Source organism: Halichoerus grypus, chromosome 12, assembly GCF_964656455.1.
Source record: "Halichoerus grypus chromosome 12, mHalGry1.hap1.1, whole genome shotgun sequence".
In the NCBI taxonomy this organism is placed as follows: Eukaryota; Metazoa; Chordata; class Mammalia; order Carnivora; family Phocidae; genus Halichoerus; species Halichoerus grypus.
The window spans coordinates 70742795-70768467 of record NC_135723.1 but is presented as its reverse complement, the minus strand read 5'-3'; the positions used below and the strand labels follow the sequence as shown (position 1 = coordinate 70768467).

The 25673-nt window shown below is 35.2% G+C and overlaps 1 protein-coding gene across 1 annotated transcript in view; it reads left to right on the top strand.

The window, feature by feature from the left end:
• Positions 1 to 24756, top strand: part of SAMTOR (S-adenosylmethionine sensor upstream of mTORC1) — a 93995-nt gene extending 69239 nt beyond the window's left edge. Inside the window, exons 4-5 of the mRNA XM_036066414.2 lie at positions 3176 to 3290; positions 21548 to 24756. Coding sequence (XP_035922307.1) covers positions 3176 to 3290; positions 21548 to 22177 — 745 coding nt within the window. The 3' untranslated portion in view covers positions 22178 to 24756. The remainder of the gene's footprint in view (positions 1 to 3175; positions 3291 to 21547) is intronic.
• Positions 24757 to 25673: the final 917 nt, after the last annotated feature.

The following is a 25673-nucleotide window of genomic DNA, read 5'->3' as shown; positions in this document are numbered from 1 at the left end:
TATCTCTTAAGTCCATCTTAAGATGGTCTAATGTGTTGCTCACAGACCGTTTTCTTGTTGATTTTCTGCCTGTATAATCTATCCATTGATGTAGGTAGGGTATTGTTAAAGTCCTGTTTATGTATTACTCTCAGTTTCTCCATTTAGGTCTTGATACTTGCTTTATGTATTTAGGTCCTCCAATGTTGAGTGCATAGATATTTACAATTTTTATATCCTCTTGTTGGATTGACCCCTTTATCATTATGTAGTACCCTTCTTTGTGTTTTGTTAGTCTCTGTTTGAAGGTCTACTTTGTCTGATACAAGTATTGCCACCCTGACCTTTTTCCATCCCCGCTTCCATTTGCATGGAATACCTCTTCTCATCCTTTCACTTTCAGTCTGTATGTAAGTCTGAAATGAGTCTCCTCATCCATTCTGCCTTCATCTTTCAATTGGTGCATTGAGACCATTTACATTTAAAGTAATTATTGATAGGTATGTCCTTATTGTCATTTTGTTAATTTTTTTCCTGTATTTTGTAGTTCTTCTCTGTTCCTTCTTCTCTTGCTCTCTTGTGACTGAGGACTTTCTATAGTATTACGCTTGATTTTCTTTATTTTTTATCTATTCCCTTGCCCACTCTCATGCGCTCTCTCTCAAAAAAAAAAAAAGAAAAACTGTATTGTTTAGGCATGTGGTCATAGGTAGGTAGTAAGACAATAAAAGGCAATGAAGAGAATGATTACCATGAAAATCAGGATAGTGGCTACAATTACACAAAGGGATGAAGGATGTCATCAGGGAGGGTCATGCTTCCAGGGTGTAGGCAGTGTTTCATTTCTTGACCTGGATGGTAATTACTTGGATGTTCACTATATGATTATTCTTTAAACTGTAAATATGTGTTTGATGCAAATAAATTAAGGAGCTGAACCAAAGAATTTGAAATGGACTGAGGTACATACTGAGAATAAATTCATGATATTGTTATTGGTGATTGTATCATAATGTTGAATTAACTTGAATGATTTAGAATACTCCATCCAGATAGAAAAATTTACAAGAAGCACTTTTTAAGAGACTGTCAGGAATTAGCTAGCCAGTTTACCAGAATCTACTAGTATATAATTTAATATGAGGCAAATTCTGCTTTTACTATGTTCAGGAAGATCATTACTGGATTAACCACAAAAAAATTCCATCTATAACATTAACAGCTAACAATTTTGAGCACTTGCCATGTAGCAAATATTGGTTAAGCATTATAAATGCATTATCTCATTTAATCCTGGAAACAACTCATAAGTGTGGGCACCATAATTGTCCCCATATTACACAGGTGAAGGACAGAATCAGGTTTTGATCCTCATCTCTCTGATTCCAGAACTCTTGTTCTTAGTCCCTATAATCCTACTTGAGGCTAGGGTTATCTAATAGTGTATATGTTATTATTGTTACAGATATTCATTTATTCTAACTGGTTATGATTTGGGTATTCAAATTTGTGTTCAGCAGCAAATGTCAGCTAAATGCCAGGCATTCCTATGGCCCCTGTCTACTGGATCTTTTGCTCTGTTTAGCAGCTTGGAACCTGTGTCACATATGTTTGCTGGCATTTTTCTTCCTTGGAACCTAGTGTATTATATTTCAAGTATCACCAAACTTAATTCAACTTTACAGATCTTTTTTTGTTATATGCCTCACCCAAATTACATATTAAGCTGCTTCCTGGGTGGCTGCAGTACTGGAAATTACCTCTTGGAGTGGCTCTTTTCACTGACAGAGTTGCTAGCTATTCCTTTCAAGAACCGACATTCATCTAGAGGTCATTGTCAGAGGTATTGAGTCTTTTTACAGATATGGACAATGAAGGCCATCTTGAGTTATTTCCTTATACCCTCATAGCTCTTTTGTTGAGTTCTTAATTAGTTCATATTGTTTTTATCATATTATACCCTGCCATATACTCTCAAATGGTGATGGTGGTCATTTCTATAAAATGTTAGGCATCATGCTCTTCATAAAAAATACAACCCCTATTTATTGCATTCCTTTTCTGAAAAATATCAACTTTGTTATTTTGACTTATAGTGCCTTTTTCAGGAGCTTAACCTTCTGTCTGTAGTTTAACATCTCCCAGTGGATCCAAAGGAAAATGGTAGCCAAAGTGTAAGGAAGAGAAGCTGGAAAGGTTCTCTCTGCCCTTTATACTTCAGAGAACCAAGATTCTATTTTTACCCAATTATTCGCCTATATTTTATTTCCTTTATTTTTCCAATATGTTCTCATAAATTTTTTAAAGGAAATTATCAAAGGAAATGGAATATGTCTGAACTTTAATTTTATTATTGCTTTACTATCTGAACAGGCTTGGGTCCAATAAAATCCAGTTTCCTTTATCCTTACTTGCTGCTACATAGATTGATAGTTGTAGGTGACCAACTTTATACAATAGTAGAAAAAAGAAGGTACACAAAACCAGAAATGACTGTTTTTGGACATGAGAAAAGCTCTTGCACACAATAAAAATTTTTCATAAGTTTAAGAATACTATTTATGATGTTCTGTTGGTTCCTTTAAATTACTGAGACAAATTGAAGTGAAGTCCAAGGACATTGTTATATTGACTAATGAGATTTGATTTGTGAATGCGTTCTTTTATCTACAAGGACAGTTTTCAAAGTGTGGTCTGGGGATCTGAGACCCTTCCAGGATCTCTGTGGGTGAAAAATTATTTTAATAATACTAAGATGTCATTTGTCTTTATTACTCTTTCTCTCATGAGTGTAGAGTTTTCCAAACTACATGGCATGTGATGTTACAACAGCCTGTACACAAAAGCCCATATGAGAATTCATCTGTCCTCTATTAAACGAGGCATTAAAGACACTTGAAAAAATGTAAAGCAATACCTCACTTTTTATTATCTTTCTAATCTAGACTTTGCATCTTAAAAGTATAATTTACATTTTTAAAAAAGCCTATTGCAGCATGTTAAATAAATGAATTAATGCTTTTTCACTACTCAGTTTAATTTCAAATATGGTACTAAGGTCTTTAGGACCTTCAGTAATTTTTAAATGTGTAAAGGGATCTTGAAACCAAAAATTTAGCCAATGATTTTTATGATCTTTTTGTCTTATACTTTGTTTTATTCTGTAAAAGGTGAACTGAAAATCATCTATTTTTAGGTTGCTACAGACCTCAGGAAAGATCAGATTACTTGATGTTGGCAGCTGCTTTAACCCATTTCTGAAGTTTGAAGAATTTCTAACTGTTGGCATAGACATTGTACCTGCTGTAGAGGTATGCATAGCTCTGTTTTGTTTTGAGACTTGAAGATATTTAAAAGGAAAAGCATTGTCTTTATAATCCTAAAATAGCAAGTGTTTTCTCTTTGAACAAGTTGGTATGAAATTTCTATTCAAAAGCAAATAAATATTCCATTAAATTTTTGAGCATTTAGTTGACAAATTGGTACTGGTCAAAATAATATGGGTTTTTATTTATTTTGTTTCCTGTTTATCTATTGTTGTAATCAAGAGACTTTAGTAGATTGCAAAGATTTCCAGATAGCTGTTAGGTTTGGGCTTTTTGTTTGTTTGAGGTATCTTTTTCTGAAGTGTACTGTGATGTAGAGCCGTTATGGAATAATGTCAAGAGCAAGGGCTTTTGAGACAGTTAAAACTTTATTAAATCCCAGCCATTTGTACTTAGTAGGTGAAACTACTTAAAATGTTTCCCCTGCTTTTAAAATTAGATTTTTTTTCTTAATGACAAATTCATGTTTGCCATTCTACTTTTGATAAGGCATTAGGCACCAAAATTTTTTACAAATTGCATTTTTAATGTTATAAAGAAAGAGAATGTGTTACAGTGTAAATTTTTCATTGTGCTGCTATATTCCTAGCACCAAGAGTGCCTAGTACATGAAGTACTCATTAACTACATCGTGAATAAAAGAATAGAATCTTATTTCAACCTGGGGTTGCAACTCTGAGCCTGTTCTCTTATCTGTATGATTGGGTTAGTAATGGACCATATTTCATAGGACAGTTGTAATGTCTAGTTAAGAAGTATTTAAAACACTTTTACCACAGTGCCTATTACATAGTGAATGCTAAAGAAATGTTTGCCGTTCTTACTGAAAAGTTCCAGAGATTGAACTTTCATATGAATCCTTTGAATTTTGACGAAAAAATGCTAACAAACTATTACCATTATCTCTACTTCTGAAAGGTGGACAGATGTTTGCTTTATGGTAAAATAGCTGATCTTAGCTTATCACTGCAAAGAATTCCTGTGCCATCAGGACCTATACTTCTAAAATGCATTTGGCTTTGTACATGGATTTTCTTCTTTCCTCAGGACACATTAGAGATATCCTTTAGGGACTGCTGAAATAAGATAACCATTTGATCTAAACTTTGGGCTCAAATAAATATTAAATTTGTTTATATAGAGAGCCATAAACTTTAAACTGTAAAGTCATTGGGGAAGACCACAGCACTTCTTTATATAAGTTCAGTAGTAGAATCAGAATGCTATAACTAATTTTAAAACAAAGAGACTTTCACTTCCAGCCAAAATGGAGTAACAAGGACCAGATTGATCTTTCCTCTACCTAAAGCAACAAAAAGTGGACAAAATATAAGTAATTTACAAGACATTGAATATCGGGTGATAAAGGATGATGATCACTGAAAGACTAAAATAAGTTGAGCCCTACTTTTGCACCAGCATATGGCCTTCAAAGAGTTTCTAGGACATGACAGGCAAAGCCCAGCTGATTCCCTGAGTTGTGGAGGTAGAGCTGAGAGTCCTAAACCAAGGCAGCTAGGGTTCAGAGAACAGAGTACTAATTATGTGATAGCCGGAGGCAGAGTCCTCCTTTAGTACTCAGCTGAGTACTGGTCAGTACATGACATGTGTGAGAAAACTACATGAGACTCGAACTGCACTAGAAAGGAGTCGAGGTTATAGTGCCTGGCACTTATATAGGGTGAAAATAGTACCTGTTCCCATCAGCCATACTAGAAACCTAAACAATCACAGTGCATTAAGTATGAGTACACAGAAGAGTCTTACCTGAGTACTAGAAAATATTTAGCCTTAGACTGAACAGTGGTCCAGTCCCACCTAACAAATCTTAGAAGACCCAAAAAGATCAAAGTGTCTCCAGGTAATTTAACTACATCCCAGAACAAAGCTCAAGAATATTCATAGCAATACAATGCCATCCAGCACCCAACAAGGTAAAAATCCATGTTAGACATCCAATAAAGAAATAACCAGCCATAATCAACAAAGACCAACCCTGAACTGACATAGATGTTAAAATTAGGAAACAAGGACATAAAATAGACACAGTATGACTGTATTCTGTATGTACAAAAAGTTTAGAGACCTAGAACATACTTAAAAATACCAAATCTAACTTCTAGGGATGGATAATACCATGTAGGATATGAAACACATACTAGATGGAATTAAGCCCATTAGATATTGCAGAGGAAAAGTTAAATTGAAGACATGACAATAGAAACTATCCAAAATTAAATATGAAAATAATTTTTTAAGTTGGAAGAACATGAGTGAGCAATGAGATAATATCAAGTGGCCAGATACAAGCATAATTGGAGTCCCTCCCACAAGGCAGTGAGATTAAAGAAATAATGGCCTAAAATTTTCCAAATTTGATAAAAGCTATAAATTCACAAGTCCAAGAAGCTCAATAAACCCACAAGCTCAAGAAACAAAATTACACCAAGGGACATGGTAATCAATCCCCCCCCCAACACATACACAAAATCAAAACACAGTGATAAAGAGAAATTCTTAAAAGGAACAAGATTTTTTTAAAAAGACATGTTAAAATACTATAAGATAATTTGTCACCAAGCAAAACTATCTTTCAAAAATAAAGACAAAATATTTTTCAGACATTCAAAAGCTTCAAGGATTCAACATCTGCCAATTTACATTTCAAGAAATGTTAAGGAAGAAGTGCTTCAACCAGGTGAAAATACATATCTACACAAAATGATAAAGAACATACATAGTTGTAAAAAAATGTAGTTTTTTTCTTTATTATTTAAACTCTCTAAAAGACAACTGACCATTATTATGGGTTGAATTCTTTCCTATTCCTCCTTGGAAAGATATGTTGGAGTCTGACTTCTGGTATGTTACTTTATTTGGAGATAGGGTCTTTACAGAGATAATAGTTAAAATGAGGTCATTAGGGTGGGTCCTTATTCAATATGATTGTAATATTCTTATAAAAAGAAATCCTGGCTTAAAAAAACACACACACACGCAGGGAGAATGTCATGTGAAAGCGGAGGGGTGATGGTTCTACAAGCCAAAGACCATGAAGATTGCCAACAACCAGTAGCTAGAATAAAGACATGAACAGGGCGCCTGAGTGGCTCAGTTGGTTAAGCGACTGCCTTCGGCTCAGGTCATGATCCTGGAGTCCCTGGATCGAGTCCCGCATCGGGCTCCCTGCTCAGCAAGGAGCCTGCTTCTCCCTCTGACCCTCCCCCCTCTCATGTGCTCGCTCTCTCTCATTCTCTCTGTCTCAAATAAATAAATAAAAAATCTTTAAAAAAAAAAAAAAAAAAAAGACATGAACAGATTTTCCTTCACAGCCCTCAAAATGACCAACCCTGTAGACACCTTGATCTCAGACTTTTAGCCTCTAGAACTGTGACAAAATACATTCTGTTTAAGCCACCCAATTTGCAATACTCTCTTATAGCAGTCTTAGCAAACTAATACATCCATTTAAACAAGAATAATATGGAGTGTGGTTTATAAGTTAAAAATATGACAGTAATAGCACAAAGGATGAAATTAGAGAAATGGAAATATATGCTATTTTAAGGGCATTATGTTATATATGAAGTAATGAAATACTTGAAGGTAGACTATTAGTTAAAGATATATACATTAAATCCTAAAGCAACCACTGAAATAAGAGTTAAGGCTAATAAGCCAATAGGGGCGATAAGATAAAATCATAAATTCATTTAATTCAAAAGATGGGAGAAAGAAGATAAAGGCTATAATGAAGAGATGGGACAAACAAAATAAGTATAGATTTAAACCTTAGTGTATCAATAATTACATTAAATAGGCTGCAGTCTTGATCTCCTGGCTGTGGAGGCCAAGGGAGCCATGTATTCTTTGTTCTATGGCACTGTAATAGTGTCACCCAGAAAGCAGATCAAACCCCCTGTCTGGCATCTCAGTTTTTGCAACTGCTGCCTGGGTACATCACTGCATCCCTGGCTCTGGTGCCCAGTAAGGCTTACACTCATGGGTCCCACAGAACTATAAAGCAAGTTCCTTAACAGCTCTGCCCTCTAGGGCACAGCAAGAGGCATCAGACCTAGGAGCTCAGGCTTCCTGTGAAGGAAGATTATTAGCTAACCATCACGACTACAGCCTGAGTGGCAGACTTCTAATTAAACACACATCTTGGGTCTGACTATAATCCTTTCCAGAGACTTCTGTGGGTGGGCCCTATCTTTGAGCTCACTCTCTGCTGTGCTCCCAAGTGCCAGTGCCTGGAGGGGAGCTGTACATGCATCTGGTGTCCCAGTTTTTGTAGGTGCCTTCAGGGAACACCCCTTGATCACCTGGCTCTGGTGCTGGGATAGGGGGTGGAGGACTAGCATTCCTGGGCCCCATGGGACTGTGGCACTTGGAGAGATTTTTCTTGGCAGACTAGCAGGCTACCACCCCCAGGGCACTGCACAGACAACAGACTGAGGCACACTCCCCAGTCTTTCTGTGAAGGAGGCATCTTTGCTTGGTCTGGGGCTTTGGCCTTAGTGACCTCCTTCAGCTTTGGCACACATTTAGTGTCATACAAAGCTGCTCTCAAGGAACATAGGCTCAGGACACCATCTTACATTCTCCGTTTGCCTTGCTCCACCTCATTACCATCACCCAAAAAAGACCTTATACACTTGTCTGGAGCCCTGATCACTTTGCCACCCAGGGGATACCTCCAGATGGCCTGGTTCTTATGGCCAGTGGAGGCTTACATTTGTGGTCCCACAGGACTGTAATATATTTACATACTTTTAAAAGCTGATGCCTGGAGGTCTGGCTTCCAGTCAGCTTCAATCTAGGTACTGAAATCATCCCCCACCAGGACGCTGACAGGTCTTGGCACATCCTCAACTACTGGAAGCTTTTAAAAATGTAATAGGCTGCTTGGACAAGCATAAAGGTTTGAAAGACAAACAAGAACTGAGACAGAGTTGAATAACAAGTTTCATCTCCTACACGAGGCCACTCCTTCAAGACTGGAAGAGGCTGTGGTGTCATCTGCTATATAGAAACCAACACAGAGAGTCAAGTAAAATGAAGAAAGAGGGGAATGTGTTCCAAATGGGAAGGAAAAAAAAAAAAGATAAAACTTAAAGGGAAAAAAATTAATGAAATGGAGATAAGTGATTTACCTAATAAAGAATTCAAAGTAATGGTCATGAAGATGCTTACAAAACTGGAGAGAGGAATGAATTAACACAGTGAGAACTTCAACAAAGAGATGGAAAATAGGAGAAGGTACCAAGTAGAAGTCACAGAGCTGAAAAATATAACTGAACTGAAAAATACACTAGAGGCCTAGTTCAACATGAGACTAGAAGCAGCAGAAGCATCAGTCAACATGAAGACAACACAGAGCAGCAAAAAAGAATGAAAAATGGAGAAAATATTAAAAGCACCAAGCAAAAAACAACTTACTGCATACAAATGAACTCCCATAAATCTATAAGCAGATTTTTCAGCAGAAACTTTACAGGTAAGAAGGGTATAGCATTTTATGTTCAGAGGACTGAAAGAAAAGATACTGCCATCCAAGAATACTCTACCTGGCAAAGTTATTCAGAAGTGACAGAGAAACTATAAAACACAGATGGATGAAAATGAAGATGACACAAAGAAATGGAAAGATATTCCATGTTCATGAATTGGGAGAACAAATACTGTTAAAATTCTATACTACCCAAAGCAGTCTACAGATTTAATGAAATCCTTATCAAAATACCAATAGCATTTTTCACAAAACTAGAAGAATCCTAAATTTTTATGGAACCATAAAAGACCCCAAATAGCCAAAGCAGTCTTAAAAAATAAAACTGGAGGTATCACAATTCCAGATTTCCAAGTTATAATACAAAGCTGTGGTAATCAAACAGTAGAGTACTGGCATAAATATAGACACATGGATCAATGGAATGGAATAGAGAACCTAGAAATAAACCCACAACTATATGGTCAATTAATCTTTGACAAAGGAGAAATTTATATACAATAGGAAAAAGTCTCTTCCATAAATGGTCTTGGGAAAACTGGGCAGCTACATGTAAAAGAATGAAACTGGACCACTTTCTCACACCATACACAAAAATAAACTTAAAATAGATTCAAGACCTAAATGTGAGACCTGAAACCATAAAAATCCTAGAAAAAGAGCACAGGCAGTCATTTCTCTGACATGGGCCATGACAACATTTTTCTAGATAAGTCTCCTAAGGCAAGGGGGGAAAAAAAGCAAAAAAGAAACTATTGGGACTACATCAAAATAAGAAGTTTCTGCACAGCAAAAGAAACGATCAACAAAACAAAAAGAGAAGCTACTGAATGGGAAGATATTTGCAAGTGAAGGGTTAGTATCCAAAATATATAAAGAACTTACAACTCAACACCAAAACCACAAATAATCTTATTTAAAAATGGGCAGAAGACATGAATAGACGTTTCTCCAAAGAAGATGTAACAGATGGCCAATAGACACATGAAAACATGCTCAATATCACTCATGAGGGAAAGGCAAACCAAAACTACAATGACATATCACCTCACACCTGTCACAATGACTAAAATCAAAAACAAAAGAAACAACAAGGGTAGGCAAGGATGTGGAGAAAAAGGAACCCCCATGCAGATGGGAATGCAAACTGGTGCAGTCAATGTGGAAGACAGTATGGAGGTTCCTCAAAAAGTTAAAAATAGAACTGCCCTACAATCCAGCAATCACACTACTGGGTATTTACCCAAAAAATACACAACCACTAATTCAAACAGCTATATGCACCCCTGTTTATAGCAGCATTATTTATAATATCAAACTATAGAAGTAGCCCAAGTGTCCATCAATAGATGAATGGATAAAGAATAAGTGATAGGTAGATAGATAGGTAGATATGCAATGAAATATTCAAAGGGTGCCTGGGTGGCTCATTTGGTTAAGCATCTGATACTTGATTTCAGCTCAGGTCTTGATCTTAGGGTCATGAGTTCAAGCCCCATGTTGGGCTCCACAATGGGTGTGGAACCTATATCTCTCTCAAAGAGAGAGGGAGAGAAAATAAATCTTACTCAGCCATAAAAAGGAACAAAATCTTTCCATCTGTAACAACATGGATGAAGCTAGAGAGTATAATATAATGCAAAGTGAAATAAGTCAGAGAAAGACAAATACTGTATGATCTCATACATGGAATTTAAGCAAAACAAAAGAGCAAAGGGGGAAAAAAGGAGAGAGACAAACCAAGAAACAGACTCTTAACTATAGAGAAAAAACTGAGTTATCAGAGGGGAGGTGGGTCGACAGGTCCAAGAGATGATGGGGATTAAAGAGTGCACTCATCATGGTAAGAAAATCATTTTGGGCATAATTGAGGAAATTTGGTATGTATTGCTTATTTAAAATCCAACAGTAAATGTCTTAGGTGTGACTTTTTAAAAGAAAAAGTGGAGGAGAGAGAGAGTTTCCAGACAAGCAAAAGGTAAAGGATTTCATCACCACTTAACTGGCCTTAGGAGACATGTTAAAGGAACTTCTTTAAACTGAAAACAGAAGGCGCTAATTAGTATTAAAAAAAAATAGGAAAGAATACATCTCACCAGAAAGGTTAATATATGGTAAATATAGTGGATTAATCACTTATAAAGTATAAAGATTAAAAGACAAAAGTAGCAAAAATAAGTGATTATAATAGTTAAAGGACACAAGATTAAAAGATCCAAAATGTGATGTGAAAAACATAAAACATGGGGATGGGTAATAATGTTAAGCTTTACAATGTGAACAATTTAAATAGAGTGTTAGAGATCTGAGTTCTATCTAAGCCTCATAGTGACCACAAAGCAAAAATTTATAGTAAATACACAAAAGATAAAGAGACAGGAATATAAGCATACCAGTAAGAAAGTCATCAAACCACAAAGGAAGAGAGCAAGAGAAAAGAAAGGAACAAAGTGGAACTACAGAAACAGCCAGAAAATAATTATCAAAAAGGAAATAAGCACATACATATAATTGCTTTAAATAGGGGCATCTGGGTGGCTCAGTCATTAAGGGCCTGCCTTCGGCTCAGGTCGTGATCCCAGGGTCCTGGGATCAAGCCTCGCATCAGGCTCCCTGCTCGGTGGGAAGCCCTGCTTCTCCCTCTCCCAATCCCCTCTGCTTGTGTTCCTGCTGTCACTCTCTCTCTGTCAAATAAATAAATAAAATCTTTAAAAAAAAAAAAATTGCTTTAAATATAAATGCATTAATTTTTTCAATAAAACTGTTGAATGGATAAAATAAACAAGACTCATCTGAAAGACTCACTTTTATTTATTTTTTTAAGATTTTATTTATTTATTTGACAGAGAGAGAGATAGTGGGAGCAGGAACACAAGCAGGGGGAGTGGGAGAGGGAGAAGCAGGCTTCCCGCTGAGCAGGGAGCCCGATGCGGGGCTCGATCCCAGGACCCTGAGATCATGACCTGAGCCGAAGGCAGACGCTTAACGACTGAGCCACTCAGGCGCCCCTGAAAGACTCACTTTAGATGTAAGGGGAAATACACAGACAAAAAGTGAAGGGTTGGAAAAAGATACTCTATGCTAATGAAATCCAAAGGAAAGCTGGAATAGCTATACTTTTATCAGACAACAGACTTTAATGTAATAAGAGACAAGGTTATCAAAAATGATAAATGAGTCAATCCAGTGAGAAAATAAAACATTTGTAAATGCGTTCAACATAAGAGCATCTATATGTATAAGGGAAATATATATTTAGATCAAAAGGAAGAAATAGCAATACAATAATAATAGGGGACTTTAGTACCCTACTTATATCAACAGATAGCCCACTGGTCTTAAATGACACATTATACCAGATGGACTTAATAGGTATTTGCAGAACACTTCATTCAAAACAACAGAATGCACCTTCTTCTCAAATGAAAGTGCAGCATTTTCCAAGACAGATCATATGTCTTGGAAATACTTGCATTATATCATATTTAAGAGGATTAAAATCATATCAACCACCTTTTCCAACCACAGTGGTATGAAAGGAGATATTTACACAAAACTAGAAAATTTACACATGTGAAGATTAAACATGCTATTAAACAACCAGTGGGTCAAAAAAGAAATCAGAAGAGAAATAAAAATAATTTGAGACAAATGAAAATAGAAATGGAACACACCAAAATTTATGGGATGCAGGAAAGCAATTCTAAAAGGGAAGTTCATAGCCATAAATGCCTACTTCAAGAAACAAGAAAAGTTTCAAACAACCTAACTGTACACCTCAAGGACCTAGGTAAAGTCCAAAAATTGTCCAAAGATAGAAAGAAGGAAATAAAGATCAGGGCAGACGTAAATGAAATAGAGACTAAAAAGACAAATAGAAAAGATTAATGAAATTAAAAGCTGGTTTTTTGGAAAAGATAGACAAACTTGACAAACCTTTAGCTATACTCACCAAGAAAAAAAGAGAGGGTTCAAATAAAATCCAAAATGAAACAGATGTTACAGTTGATATCACAGAAGTACAGAGGATCATAAGAGACTATGATAAACAATTGTATGCTAACAAATTGGACAACCTACAAGAAATGAATAAATTCCTAGAAACAATACAACCTACCAAGACTGAATTAAGATGAAATAGAAAATCTGAACAGACGGGCTACTACTAAGTGGACTGAATCAGTAATCAAAAACCCTCCAACGTGAAAGACCTAAATGTGAGACAGGAATCCATCAGAATCCTAGAGAACAACACAGGCAGCAACCTCTTTGACCTCAGCTGCAGCAACTTCTTGGTAGACACGTTTTCAAAGGCAAGGGAAACAAAAGCAAAAATGAACTATTGGGACTTGATCATGATAAAAAGCTTTTGCACAGCAAAGGAAACACTCAGCAGACCCAGAAGACAACCTACAGAATAGGAGAAGATATTTGCAAATGTCTTAATCTGATAAAGGGCTAGTATCCAAAATCTATAAAGAACTTAACAAATTCAACACCCAAAAAATAAATAATCCAGTCAAGATAAGGGCAGAAGACATGAACAGACATTTCTCCAAAGACGACATATAAATGGCCAACAAACACATGAAAAAATGTTCAACATCACTCAGCATCAGGGAGATACAAATCAAAACTGATGAGATACCACTTCACACCAGTCAGAATAGCTAAAATTAAGAAGTCAGGCAACAACAGATATTGGTGAGGATGCGGAGAAAGGGGAACCTTCTTAAACTGTTGGTGGGAATGCAAACTGGTACAGCCACTCTGGAAAGCAGTATGAAGTTTCCTCAGAAAGTTAAAAATAGGGCTCCCCTAAGACCCAGTAATTGCTCTCCTAGGTACTTAGCCAAAGGATACAAACATAGTGATTTGAAGGGGCACCTGCACCCCAATGTATATAGCAGCAATGTCTATAATAGCCAAACTATGAGAAGAGCCCAGATGTCCATCGACAGATGAATGGATAAAGAAGATGTGGTATAAACAATGGAATATTACTTAGCCATCAAAAAGAATGAAATCTTGCCATTTACAATGATGTTGATGGAACTAGAGGGTATTATGCTAAGTGAAATAAGTCAGAGAAAGACAAATATTGTATGATTTCACTCATGTGGAATTTAAGAACTAAAACAGATGAACATGGGGGAAGGGAAGGTAAAATAAGATGAAATCAAAGAGGGAGACGAACCATAAGAGACTGTCAACTAGGAAACAAAGTGAGGGTTGCTGGAGGGGAGGTGGGTGGAAGGATGGGGTAACTGGGTGATGGGCATTAAGGACAACACTTGATATAATGAGCAGTGGGTGTTCTATGCAACTGATGAATCACTAAACTCTACCTCTGAAACTAATACTAGTTATAACTATATGTTAATTGATTTTAAATTTTAAAAAATACTAAAAAAAAAAAAAACCCACCTTCCAACAAACAAAAATCCTCCTCAAACTCTTCCAAAAAATAAGAAGCGGAGGAAACTCTTCCAAACTCATTTTATAAGGAAAGCATTACCCTGATACCAAAACCAGACAAGGATGCCACAAGAAAAGAAAGAAATTATGGGAACAGTGTCCCTAATACATAGATACAAAAATCTCCAGCAAAATATAAGCAAACTGAATTCAGTGGTACATTAAAATAATCATACACCATGATCAAGTGGGATTTATTCCAAGGATGGTTTAACATCCACAAATGAATCAATATGATAGACCATATTAACAAAATAAAGGATAAAAATCGTATCATCTTGACATGTGGAAAAGCATTTCACAAAATACAACATCCATTTATGATAAAAATTCTCATCAAAGTGGTTATGGAGGGAATGTACCTCAACATAGTAGAAAGGCTAAATATGACAAGCCCACAGCTAACATCATATTCAACTATGGAAAGCTTTTCAGTTTTTCTGCTAAGATCAGGAACAAGACAAGGATGCCCACTCTTTCCACTTTTATTCAGTACTAGATAAGGACGGCCAGAGCAGTTAAGCAAGAAAAGGAAATAAGAAGCATCCAAATTGGAAAGAAAGAAGTAAAGCTGGCACTATTTGCAGATAACATGATACTATATATAAAAATCCTAAAGATTCAAATCAGGAAACTGTTAGAATAAAGAAATCCAGTAAAGTTGCAAGATAAAAAATCAACACAAAAGTCCATTGTATTTGTATACACTAATAATGAATATTGGAAAGAGAAATTAAGAAACCAATTCCATTTACAAATGTGTCAAAAAGAATAAAGTACCCAGGAATAAATCTAACCAAGGAGGTGAAAGACTTGTATATTGAAAACTACAATAATAAAAGAAACTGAAGATATAAATAAATGGCAAGATAATCTGTGCTCATAGATTAAAAGACTATTGTTAAATATCCGTACTACGCAAACTAATACACAGATTCAGTGCAATCCCTATCACAGTTGCAGCGTCATTTTTCACAGAAACAGAACAGTCCTAAAACTGAATTGGAATCATCAAAGACCCTAAAAGCGGTCTTGGGAAAGAAAATAAAACTCAAAGCATCACACTCTCTGATTTCAAACTATATTACAGAGCTATAGTAATTAAAATACTATGATACTAGTATTAAAACCTACACATAGAACAAATAGAATAGAGAGCCTAGAAATAAACCCATTAATTCACCGTATATATGGTGAATTAATTTACAACAGAGGAGCAGAGAATATACAGAGGGAAAAGGACAGTCTCTTCAATAAATGGTGCTGGGAAAATTGGACATCACATACAAAGGAATGAAACTGGACCACTACACACCAAAACTAGAAATGGATTAAAGACTTGAACATGGCTCGGAAGCCATAAGACTCCTGTGAGAAAACATAGAGTGTAAGCAACTTGATATCAGTTATGGTGCTATTTTAAATCTGACTACCAAAACCAAAGGCAACAAAAGCAAAATTAACAAGCGAGACTACATCAAACTAAAAAGCTTCTGCAAGGGAAACCAATAACAGCAACCTACCAAATGAGAGAAAGTATCTGCAAATCATTTTACATCTGGTAAGGGACTACTATCTAAAATATATTTTAAAACTCACAATTCAATAGCAAAGAAACCTACAGTCTAATTAAAAACTGGGCAGAAGATATGAATAGACATTTTTTCCAAAGACGACATACAGATGACCAAAGAGGTTCATGAAAACATGCTCTACACAGTTAATTATCAGGGAAATGCAAATAGAACCACAATAAGATACCACCTTATACCTGTCAAAATGGCAGTTATCAAAGACAAGAAATAGCAAGTATTGCTGAGGATGTGGAGAAAAAGGGAACACTTGTGCACTGTAGGTAGGAATGTAAATTTAGTGCAGCCATTATGAAAATGGGTCTTCTCAAAAAATTAAAAATGAAACTACCATTCAATCCATCAATTCCACATCTGGGTATTTATCCAAAGAAAATGAAAACACTAATTTGAAAAGATATGCACTCCCATGTTCATTGCAACATTGTTTACAGTAACCAAGATTTGGAAACAACCTATGTGTCCATTGATGAATGAATGGATAAAGAAGATGTAGTGTGTACATATATAATGGAGTATTATTTGTCCATAAAAATAAATGATATCTTGCCATGTGTGACAACATGGATGAATCTTGAGGGCATTATACTAAATGAAATGAGAGAAAGACAAATATGCTCTTTTATATGTAGCATCTAAAGATAATCAAATCTTTTTTAAACCAAACTCAAATACAGAGAACAGATTGATAGTTGTCAGAGGGAGTGCAGAGAAATGGGTGAATTGTAAGCCATTTATTTAAAAGGCAGTGGTTGTCAGATTGGGGGAAAAAATAACAATCACCAAACATATGCTGCCTTTAAGAAATGTACTTCAGTTATAAACATACAAATAGATTAAGAGCAAGAAGCTAGACAAAAAGAAAGCTGGTGTGCCTACATTATGATCAGACAAAGTAAATGGCAGCAAAGAAAATTATCAGCAAAAAGATGGTTATTTCAAAATAATAAAAAGGTCAATTTATCAAGAGTACAAAATAATCCTAAACATTCATGCATCTATAAACAGCTTAAATACATAAACCAAACACTGATAAAATAGCAAGGAGAAGTAGACATTTATAAAATTCTTTAAAATATTTTTTATTTATTAGAGAGCATGAGCAGGGACAGGGAGGGGCAGAGAGAGAGGGACAAGCAAACTCCCCACTGAGCAGGGAGCCCAGTTCGGGGCTCGATCTCAGGATCCCGAGATCATGACCTAAGCCTAAGGCAGGCACTTAACCAACTGAGCCACCCAGGTGCTCTGACATTTATAAAATTATAATTGGAGATTTTAAAACCTCTCTCTCAATAATTGATACAACAATTAGAGTGTCAAAGAAGAACTCATCAGAGAAGTTAGACCATATTTTGGAATGAAGAGAAATAAAAAGAGACTGAAATGTGTAGGATGCCACTAAATCGCTAGAGGAAAATTATAGCCCTGACCCCCTTTATTAGAAAATAACAAGAGGTTTCAAACCAATGACAAAGTTCCAAACAGACAAAAAGGCACACTAAATTCAAAGTACAAGAAAGTAAGTATCAGAGTAGAAATCAATGAAATAGAAAACTTTGAGGAAAAAACAGCTTGGAAAACTGATTAAAGCAAAAGCTAGTTCTTTGAGAAGTTAAAATTGATAAACTACTAGCCATACTGATTAAGAAAGAGAGGAAGCAGTGGTATCATTACTGATTTTACCAATATTAAGAGGATAAAAAAGAAATATTGTGAAAAAAATTTATGCCAATAAATTCCACAACTTAAATGAAAAGGACAAATACCTTGGACACCACCACAGGGTACTCATAGATAACCTAAGTGACCCTAAATGTATTATAGAAATTTGAATTGAGAGTTACAAACTTTTCCAGAAAGAAAATTTCAGGCCCAGGTGGCTTCATTGGTAAAATTGACTAAACTGTTGTGCCTGGGTGGCTCAGTCAGTTAAGCATCCGACTCTTAATTTCAGCTCAGGTCATGATCTCAGGATGGGCTCCATGCTCAGCGTAGAGTCTGCTTGTCCCTCTCCCTCTGGTCCTCCCCCCCCCCAACTCATGCTCGCTCGCTCACTTTCTCTCTCTCTCTCTCAAATAAATAAAATCTAAAAAAAGAAAATTGACTAAACTGTTAAGGAAGAAATAATACCATTTATACACAAACTCTTTCATAAAATTGAAATGGATGGAATACTACCCAACTTATTCTATTAGGCCGTTACCTGATACCAAACCAGAGACCTTCCTGAACTATATACCATCTCCCTCATGAACATACACGCAAATGTTCTATAGAGCATACTGAATGCAATAATATTTTAAAACAGGTAATACATCATGGCCAAGTTTGGTTTGCAAGATTGGTTTAATTTCAGAAAAGTTTTTTTTATCTTAGCACACTGAAAAGGGTAATCTCTCAATAGGCATAGGAAAAACATTTGATAAAAATCCATTCTTTCCTTATGAAAACACTCAGAAGGAACTGAACTGAATTTCTTCAACCTGGTAAAGGCTATAATGAAAAACTTAAAGCTAACATCATACTTAAAAAAAAAAAAAAAAAGTTTTCCCCACTAGAAGGAGAGTATCTCCTCTCACCACTTCTATTCAGCATTCCCTGTAAGTCTTAGCCAGTGCAATAGAGCCAGAAAAAAAGCAATAATAGGCATCAAGATTGGAAAGCACTAGAACTATCTTTATTCACACAGGATGTTGATCATTCATTAGATTATTACTTGGAATCTATAGAGAAGCTACTAGAATAAATGAGTTTAGCAGGGTTGCAAGATATGAGATCAATATATAAGAGTCAGCTGGTTTATATATATATGTGTGTGTGTGTATATATATACACTAGCCACAATCAATTAGAAATTAAAAACAGTACCATTTACAATAGCATCAAAAATATGAAATATTTAATATATAAACATGAAATATCTATTTCACATAAATCTAATAAAAGATGGGAGAAAGCCTGCATATTGAAAACTGTAAATTATCAACAGAAATTAAAGACCTAGATACATAATAGATATACCATGTTTATTCATGGAGGAACTCAGTATTGTTAAACATCAATTTCCCAAAATTTATCTATAGATTCAATGCCATCCTGTCAAAATCCTAGCAGTTTTGTAGAAGTTGAAAAACTTACTCTAAAATTTGCGAGGAAATTTAAAAGGACAGTGTTTGAGTAACACTACCTGATTTCAAAATGTATTTTAAAGCTACAGTAATCAAAATACTGTAGTATTGATGTCAAGAGTATCAATGAAATATGAGAGGGTCCACAAAAAGGGCCAAATTTATGGACTACTGATTTTCAACCCAGATGGAAAAAATGGACTTTTCAACACACGGTGGTTGGAACAATTGGATATCCATATACAAAAGAAAAAAAACTTCAGTCCATACCTCACACTGTATACAAAAATGAACTCAAATTATAAACCTAAATGTAAAACAAAGCTATAAAACTTCTAGAAGAAAACATTGAAGAAAAGCTTCATAACACTGGGTCAGGAAAAAATTTCTTAGGTATGACACCAAAAGCAGTCCATCAAGCAATACATTGATTAATTGGTCTTTCATCAAAATGAAAAACTATTAAGAGAAAGACAAGCCAGAATCTGGAAGTACTTTTAAGTCCTACATCTGATTAAGGATTTGTATCCAGAATAAAGAATTCTCAAAACTCAATAATACTTTTTTCTAAAGCAACCCAATTATTTTTAAATGAGCAAAAGATTTAAACACTTGACCAAAAAGATATCCGAATAGCAAGTAAATATAGGTAAATAAGATAAACATCACGACGCATTAGGAGAATGGAAATTAAAGCCATAGTATACCACTCCACTCCTATATTGTAATGACTAGAATTTAAAAGCCTGGTTACTCCAAGTGTTGATGGGGATTTGGAGGAACTGGAATACTTAAAACACTCGTGGTAGAAATGTAAAACTGTATAAGCACTTTTGAAAACAGTTTTGGAGTTTCTTTAAAAGTTAAACATGCACCTACTATATGATCCAGCCGCCCCTTTCCTGGGTATTTACGCAAGAGAAATGAAAGCGTGTCCACTGAAAGTCAAACAGGAATGTTCGTAGCAGCTTGTTAAAATAGCCAAAAGTTAGAAACAGCCCAGATGTTCATAAACAGATGTATGGATAAACTGTGATAAACTGTTAATACAGTCGGATAACTTACAGCAATTAAAAAGGAATAAACTATCAATAGATGCAAAAGAGTGGATGAATCTCAAAATATAATTGTATTGTGTGAAAGAAGCCAAATTAAGAATACGTTATTCTGTCTTATTCCATTCATATAAAATTCTATGAAATAAAAACTAATCTGTAATGATAGAAATCATACGAATGATTGCCTGGTGGCCAGGAAGAACAGGAAAGGTATAAGGAAGAGATTATAAAGGCTCAGGGAGGGAGCTTTTGGGGGTGTTAGATCTAATCATTAAATTGATTGTGGGAATGCTTTCATAAATGTTTAAATGACAAAACTTACCCTTTAAATATACTTTGTTTTAGTTATACTTGTTTGTACATCAGTATATTTCAGTAAAATTATCTTAAGAGGAAAAAGGGGGGCTGCCTGGGTGGCTCAGTCAGTTAAGTGTCTGACTCTTGGTTTCGGCTCAGGTCATGATCTCATGGATCATGAGATTGAGCCCTGCGTTGGGCTCCCTGCTCAGCAGGAAGTCTGCTTGAAGATTCTTTCCCTCTACACCTCCTCCCACTTGCACACACTCTCTCACTCTCAAATCCTTAAAAAAAAAAAAAAAAAAAGGGTGGGGGGAAGCAAAAGGACAAAGAAAAACATCTTTTTCTGTGTAATAGAACTTTACATATCACTTTCCCTAATAGATAGTCCATATGATTATGTGGCCAGCTTGACTACCTACTAGCAAGAATGAGGAAATACAGTATTAGCCCGTATCGTTGTTAATTAATAACTATTATATTTAAAGGGCACTAATTTTTATCTAAAACTTTTATTCTGGATCATTTCCATGGAGTTGTAATATTCAGCAAATTATGCAGAATTGTGTAATAACTTTGTCGTGGTAGTTCCTATGTCATCTAAGTTAACTTTAATACATAGTTTTAAATCGGGTATTAACTTTTTAATAGAATAAATGTAGTACTAAAATTATTTTTAAGATGGTTCAAGCTAATGGTTTAAAGACATTTTTCATAACCTTAAAAAGTTTTGGTGCTCTGCTTTTACAAATTTATAATGCCCCTTTCATTATATTCTTTGATTCGTCTTTATTTCATGGTATTTCTTATTTAAAGTCTTTATATTGGCCCATCTTTGTTAACTGTAAATGTTGAAGTGAAAGTAAATAAGTAAATATGACAAAGTTTAGATAAATCTTTCCTGTAAACTCTTACCCAAGTTAAATTTCAAATTGTTAGGCAGAAATATTTTTTTACATGAGTAGAAATTCTATGGGCTTGATTACTCTTCAAGATTTTAGTGAGTAAAAGTTTAGTTTGAATGTTTGTGCAAGCGGAATAATGTAGAAGGGAAAGATTCAAAATTAAAGCTTGGATGATGTAGAAATGCTATGCCACAGTTTGGTGTAAAAATCTGTGTAATAAGGTGGAAGTAATCTTCATATTCTTAATATGCCTTGTTTTTCCCTTTCTGCAGAGTGTATATAAATGTGACTTCCTGAACTTGCAGCTTCAGCAGCCACTCCAGCTTGCACAGGATGCTATAGATGCCTTTTTGAAGCAGCTGAAAAACCCTATTGATTCTCTTCCTGGAGAACTTTTCCATGTGGTGGTTTTCTCTCTCCTCCTTTCTTATTTTCCATCACCTTACCAACGATGGATTTGCTGCAAGAAAGCCCATGAACTGTTAGTGTTAAATGGTTTATTGCTTATCATCACACCTGATTCCTCCCATCAGAACCGTCATGCTATGATGATGAAAAGCTGGAAGATTGCTATAGAGTCCCTGGGCTTTAAACGTTTCAAGTATTCAAAATTTTCACATATGCATTTGATGGCATTTAGAAAAATCTCCCTAAAAACCACAAGTGACTTGGTTAGTAGGAACTACCCAGGGATGTTATATATTCCTCAAGATTTCAACAGTATAGAAGAGGAGGAATATTCTAACCCTTCCTGCTACGTTCGATCAGATATAGAAGATGAACAACTAGCATATGGTTTCACAGAGCTCCCTGATGCTCCATACGACTCAGATTCTGGAGAAAGTCAAGCCAGCTCTATTCCTTTCTATGAGCTAGAAGATCCCATATTACTTTTAAGTTAATATCAAAGTAAAAGGCCCTTTCAGTCCAGACTTCTAAACTAATTGCTTACACTAATCAGAAATACTAACATGAACTCAGTACTTAAAACCTGGTTTGCATAGAAGAAATGCAAAGGTTTACAGAGTTTGCTATTTTTTTCTACTTCTGGATTTTAAAATTTATTCTTATATAGAAAGCTTAAAGTTTCATGCAGAGTGACTCCTGTCATAGCAGAAACCACTGTTACTTTAGCATTTAGCACTAAGATATCATAGAAAGGTACCTTTTTTTCTTTAGTGCTATTGTGAAAATGAAGCATAACTTGCTATGTATTTTCCTTTTTTAATCTTTTCAGTGTTGACTTTAAACCATTGCAATGAGAAAGATATGTAGAAAGCTGTAGCTTGCACTTTGATGACTCACAAGTTAAATGTGACACAGAGCTAGATTGGTTTAGTTGTTTTGTGATGCACTTATTCTTTTCTAGCTAAATTGTTATCTGTTACAGAAAGCCATTTTCTGTTCAGTTTTGTCTGATGATCCAGCATTTCCTCAACTTTTTGGAATTGATTTTTTTTTTTCTTTTTTGCTCATTTGGCAGCATCAGACATTTGGGGAAAGATTTCCCCCAAGTATGTATTCTAATTTCATTAGTACAGTACAATAAACACCATTGCCAAAGTAGAATGTTCATATCTTTCATATTGATTTAGGCCTTGGTGTTAAGTATATTTAACTGTGAGAGTTCACTCTTACCTTTTTTAAATTTAGGTTTCATTTACAAAATTTTCTATTTAAGCAAGGAACAATACTCGATCCTGACCTGAAACACCTTTGTGAAAGGGTTTGCACTTGTAAGAGTTTATGTTCTGTCTAGACCAACCTTGTTAGGGTTCTCACCTTTCCATTAAGGAGGTGTGCTGCACTACAAGTCTGGAATTATATAGAAAAATTTTAAATTAACCCTCTGCTAGCGATCTCATAAAATGGTTTTGACCTTTCGGTATTCTAATTTCTATCAAAATTCAAGCAGAAAATTTTCTTTGAATATATAAACCATTAGTTGGCTGTGGGAATTTTCCCTTTCCACATTGATAAATGACTTTGTGTTTCTGAATCAGAAGCAGATGATTAAGGAGAAAAATATGTCCAAACAAGACAAGATTAGTTTAAATAGCTAAGAACATTTGGTCCGCATTGTCTTGTCAGCCAGCAATTGTCACGTAAACTGTCATTTTTAAGAGTGCCACTGTGTGGATTTTTTTTTTCAAGTGGTTATTACATTAAAATTACCTCATACTGAGGTTTTTGCACTGAAATATCACAGTTTCAGAATTCATGGTTAATGTGTGCGTGTGTGTGCGTGTGTGTTTTTAAAGGAAACTTGCATTTTCGATAGTTGATCCTAAATTTCATAAACTGCACTTCTTTACTCTGGTAAAACTGATGTTTTTGTGCTTATTGTGAGTTGTTGTAGTTAACTTTGAATGTCAAACTTTAGAAAGACAAAATTACCCTTTAAGATATCAATGTTTGGGTATATATATACCCAATATTTCAAATTAAATTTCACGTTCTAAATTAATCAAAGTAACAGGATTGTAATTAACCTAAAAAGTCAGTTGAATGAACGCAATAAATTTTGGTTGCTCAAATATGCCAAAAGTAGCTTGAAATGTTTCATTTACTTTCAATAGCTTCAGAGCCCTTAATAATTAAGATTGACTTTTCTTTCCAATTAAGCACTACAGGTCACATCTTTATCTCCCCCAGAAGAAGGGAAAAAAAAAAAAAACCCACTGTGTTCAGGTAACACAAAACTGTGTTTTGGTAGTACCTCTTTTACCCATACTGCCCATTTCCTTTGATTTGGCCAAATACGATCTTAAGGGCAAAGAAAACAATGTATCTAATTAAAGTGCTTTGAAAGTAAATGAAAACCATGCTTTTGAGAGGCTGGTGTAAGTATGACCTTGGAGTCAGCCTTTGTGTTACAGCTAACATGTTGGTGCTATAAATTCTTCTGATTGTTTACAGATGTTGATTCTGCTTATGCTCCAAAGTGTGCATGATGTATTTTAAGTAGTACTTTAAAGAAAATTCTCTTTATAAAACCTACTCCCACTTAGTATAAATTTGTTTGGATTTATAAATATCATTTGTTACCGTAAATTCAGCTTCATATTAGGTTGGTACAGGATTTAAACTAATACATATCCACCAAAGCCAATTTAACATTTAAGTGTTAAAATATAAGCAGTCCTGTGGCTTGGTGCCAGATTACATATGTAATGACAAGAGAAGTTAACAAAGCCTTCTAATATTGAATGGGTACTCTTGAGAATGATTTCATTTGGATATAAATAAGTTTTAAGGGGTCTCCCTGTCTCACAACAGGATTCTCCAAAATAATTTGGAGTTTCAAAACTAAATGATCATTTGGTTAGATTCTTCAGGATCATGACTAGATCAAAAATGGTTTATATCATAGTTGCCAAATGGTGGGAGATAGCATACCTGAAAATGTATGTTTGTGTTTGTTGTATTTTTTCACATTTTGTGAACAAAGCACATTTATTAAAAATTTTAAATTTTCTAATATTCATTGTCTATTACTTAAAACCTGAAAGTTCTGTGCTCTTTGACTTCTATACTGAGTGATTTCAAGGGGCGCCTGGGTGGCTCAGTCGTTAAGCGTCTGCCTTCGTCTCAGGTCATGATTCCAGGGTCCTGGGATCGAGCCTCGCATCGGGCTCCCTGCTCAGCGGGAAGCCTGCTTCTCCCTCTCCCACTCCCCCTTCTTGTGTTCCTTCTCTCACTGTCTCTCTGTCAAATAAATAAATCTTTAAAAAACAACAAAAATAAAATTGGGACGCAGTTTAGAATTTGATTGACATCCAGAATTTTCAAGCTAGGTTCACTCCAGATTCCTTCATTTCAGAAATTGATTCACCAAAATACAGAGAGCTCAAGTGACTACCATATTGTTATGTATTGTTATGCTGTTTATCAAAGAACCAGGGACAACAGCCCACATAAATTCTAGTTCATTGTAGGTCTACTTTCCTTGAAAGTTACTTACATCTGAGATAATTAAGTGTATTAGTTATTTTACGGCAGCAGATGGCTTTCTCATGACATCGAACAGTTCTTTATCCATTGAACGAATGTTTGAACTTTACTGTATACAGTATGCTGGGGAAACATTAGGATTGGAGTGGTCATAGTCCCCTGCTTTCATGGAGCTGATGATCTAACGGAGAAGACAAGCATCCTACTTAAGTTAATGTCTCTATCTAGGAATGATTGCCTACTGATCCTTACACGTTTGCCTCTGCTCAAGTCCCTTAATTTGTTTACCAAAAATGAAACAGAATGCAAAAAAGTTTTAAACACAACTGTTCAACAAATTACGAACACATTGTGGGTAAGAAGGATGTATTGTTCATCTCTAGAAAAGAGCTACAAACCTATTCTCTGATTGTAAAAGGCAGGTAAAAAAAAAAAAAAAAGTGG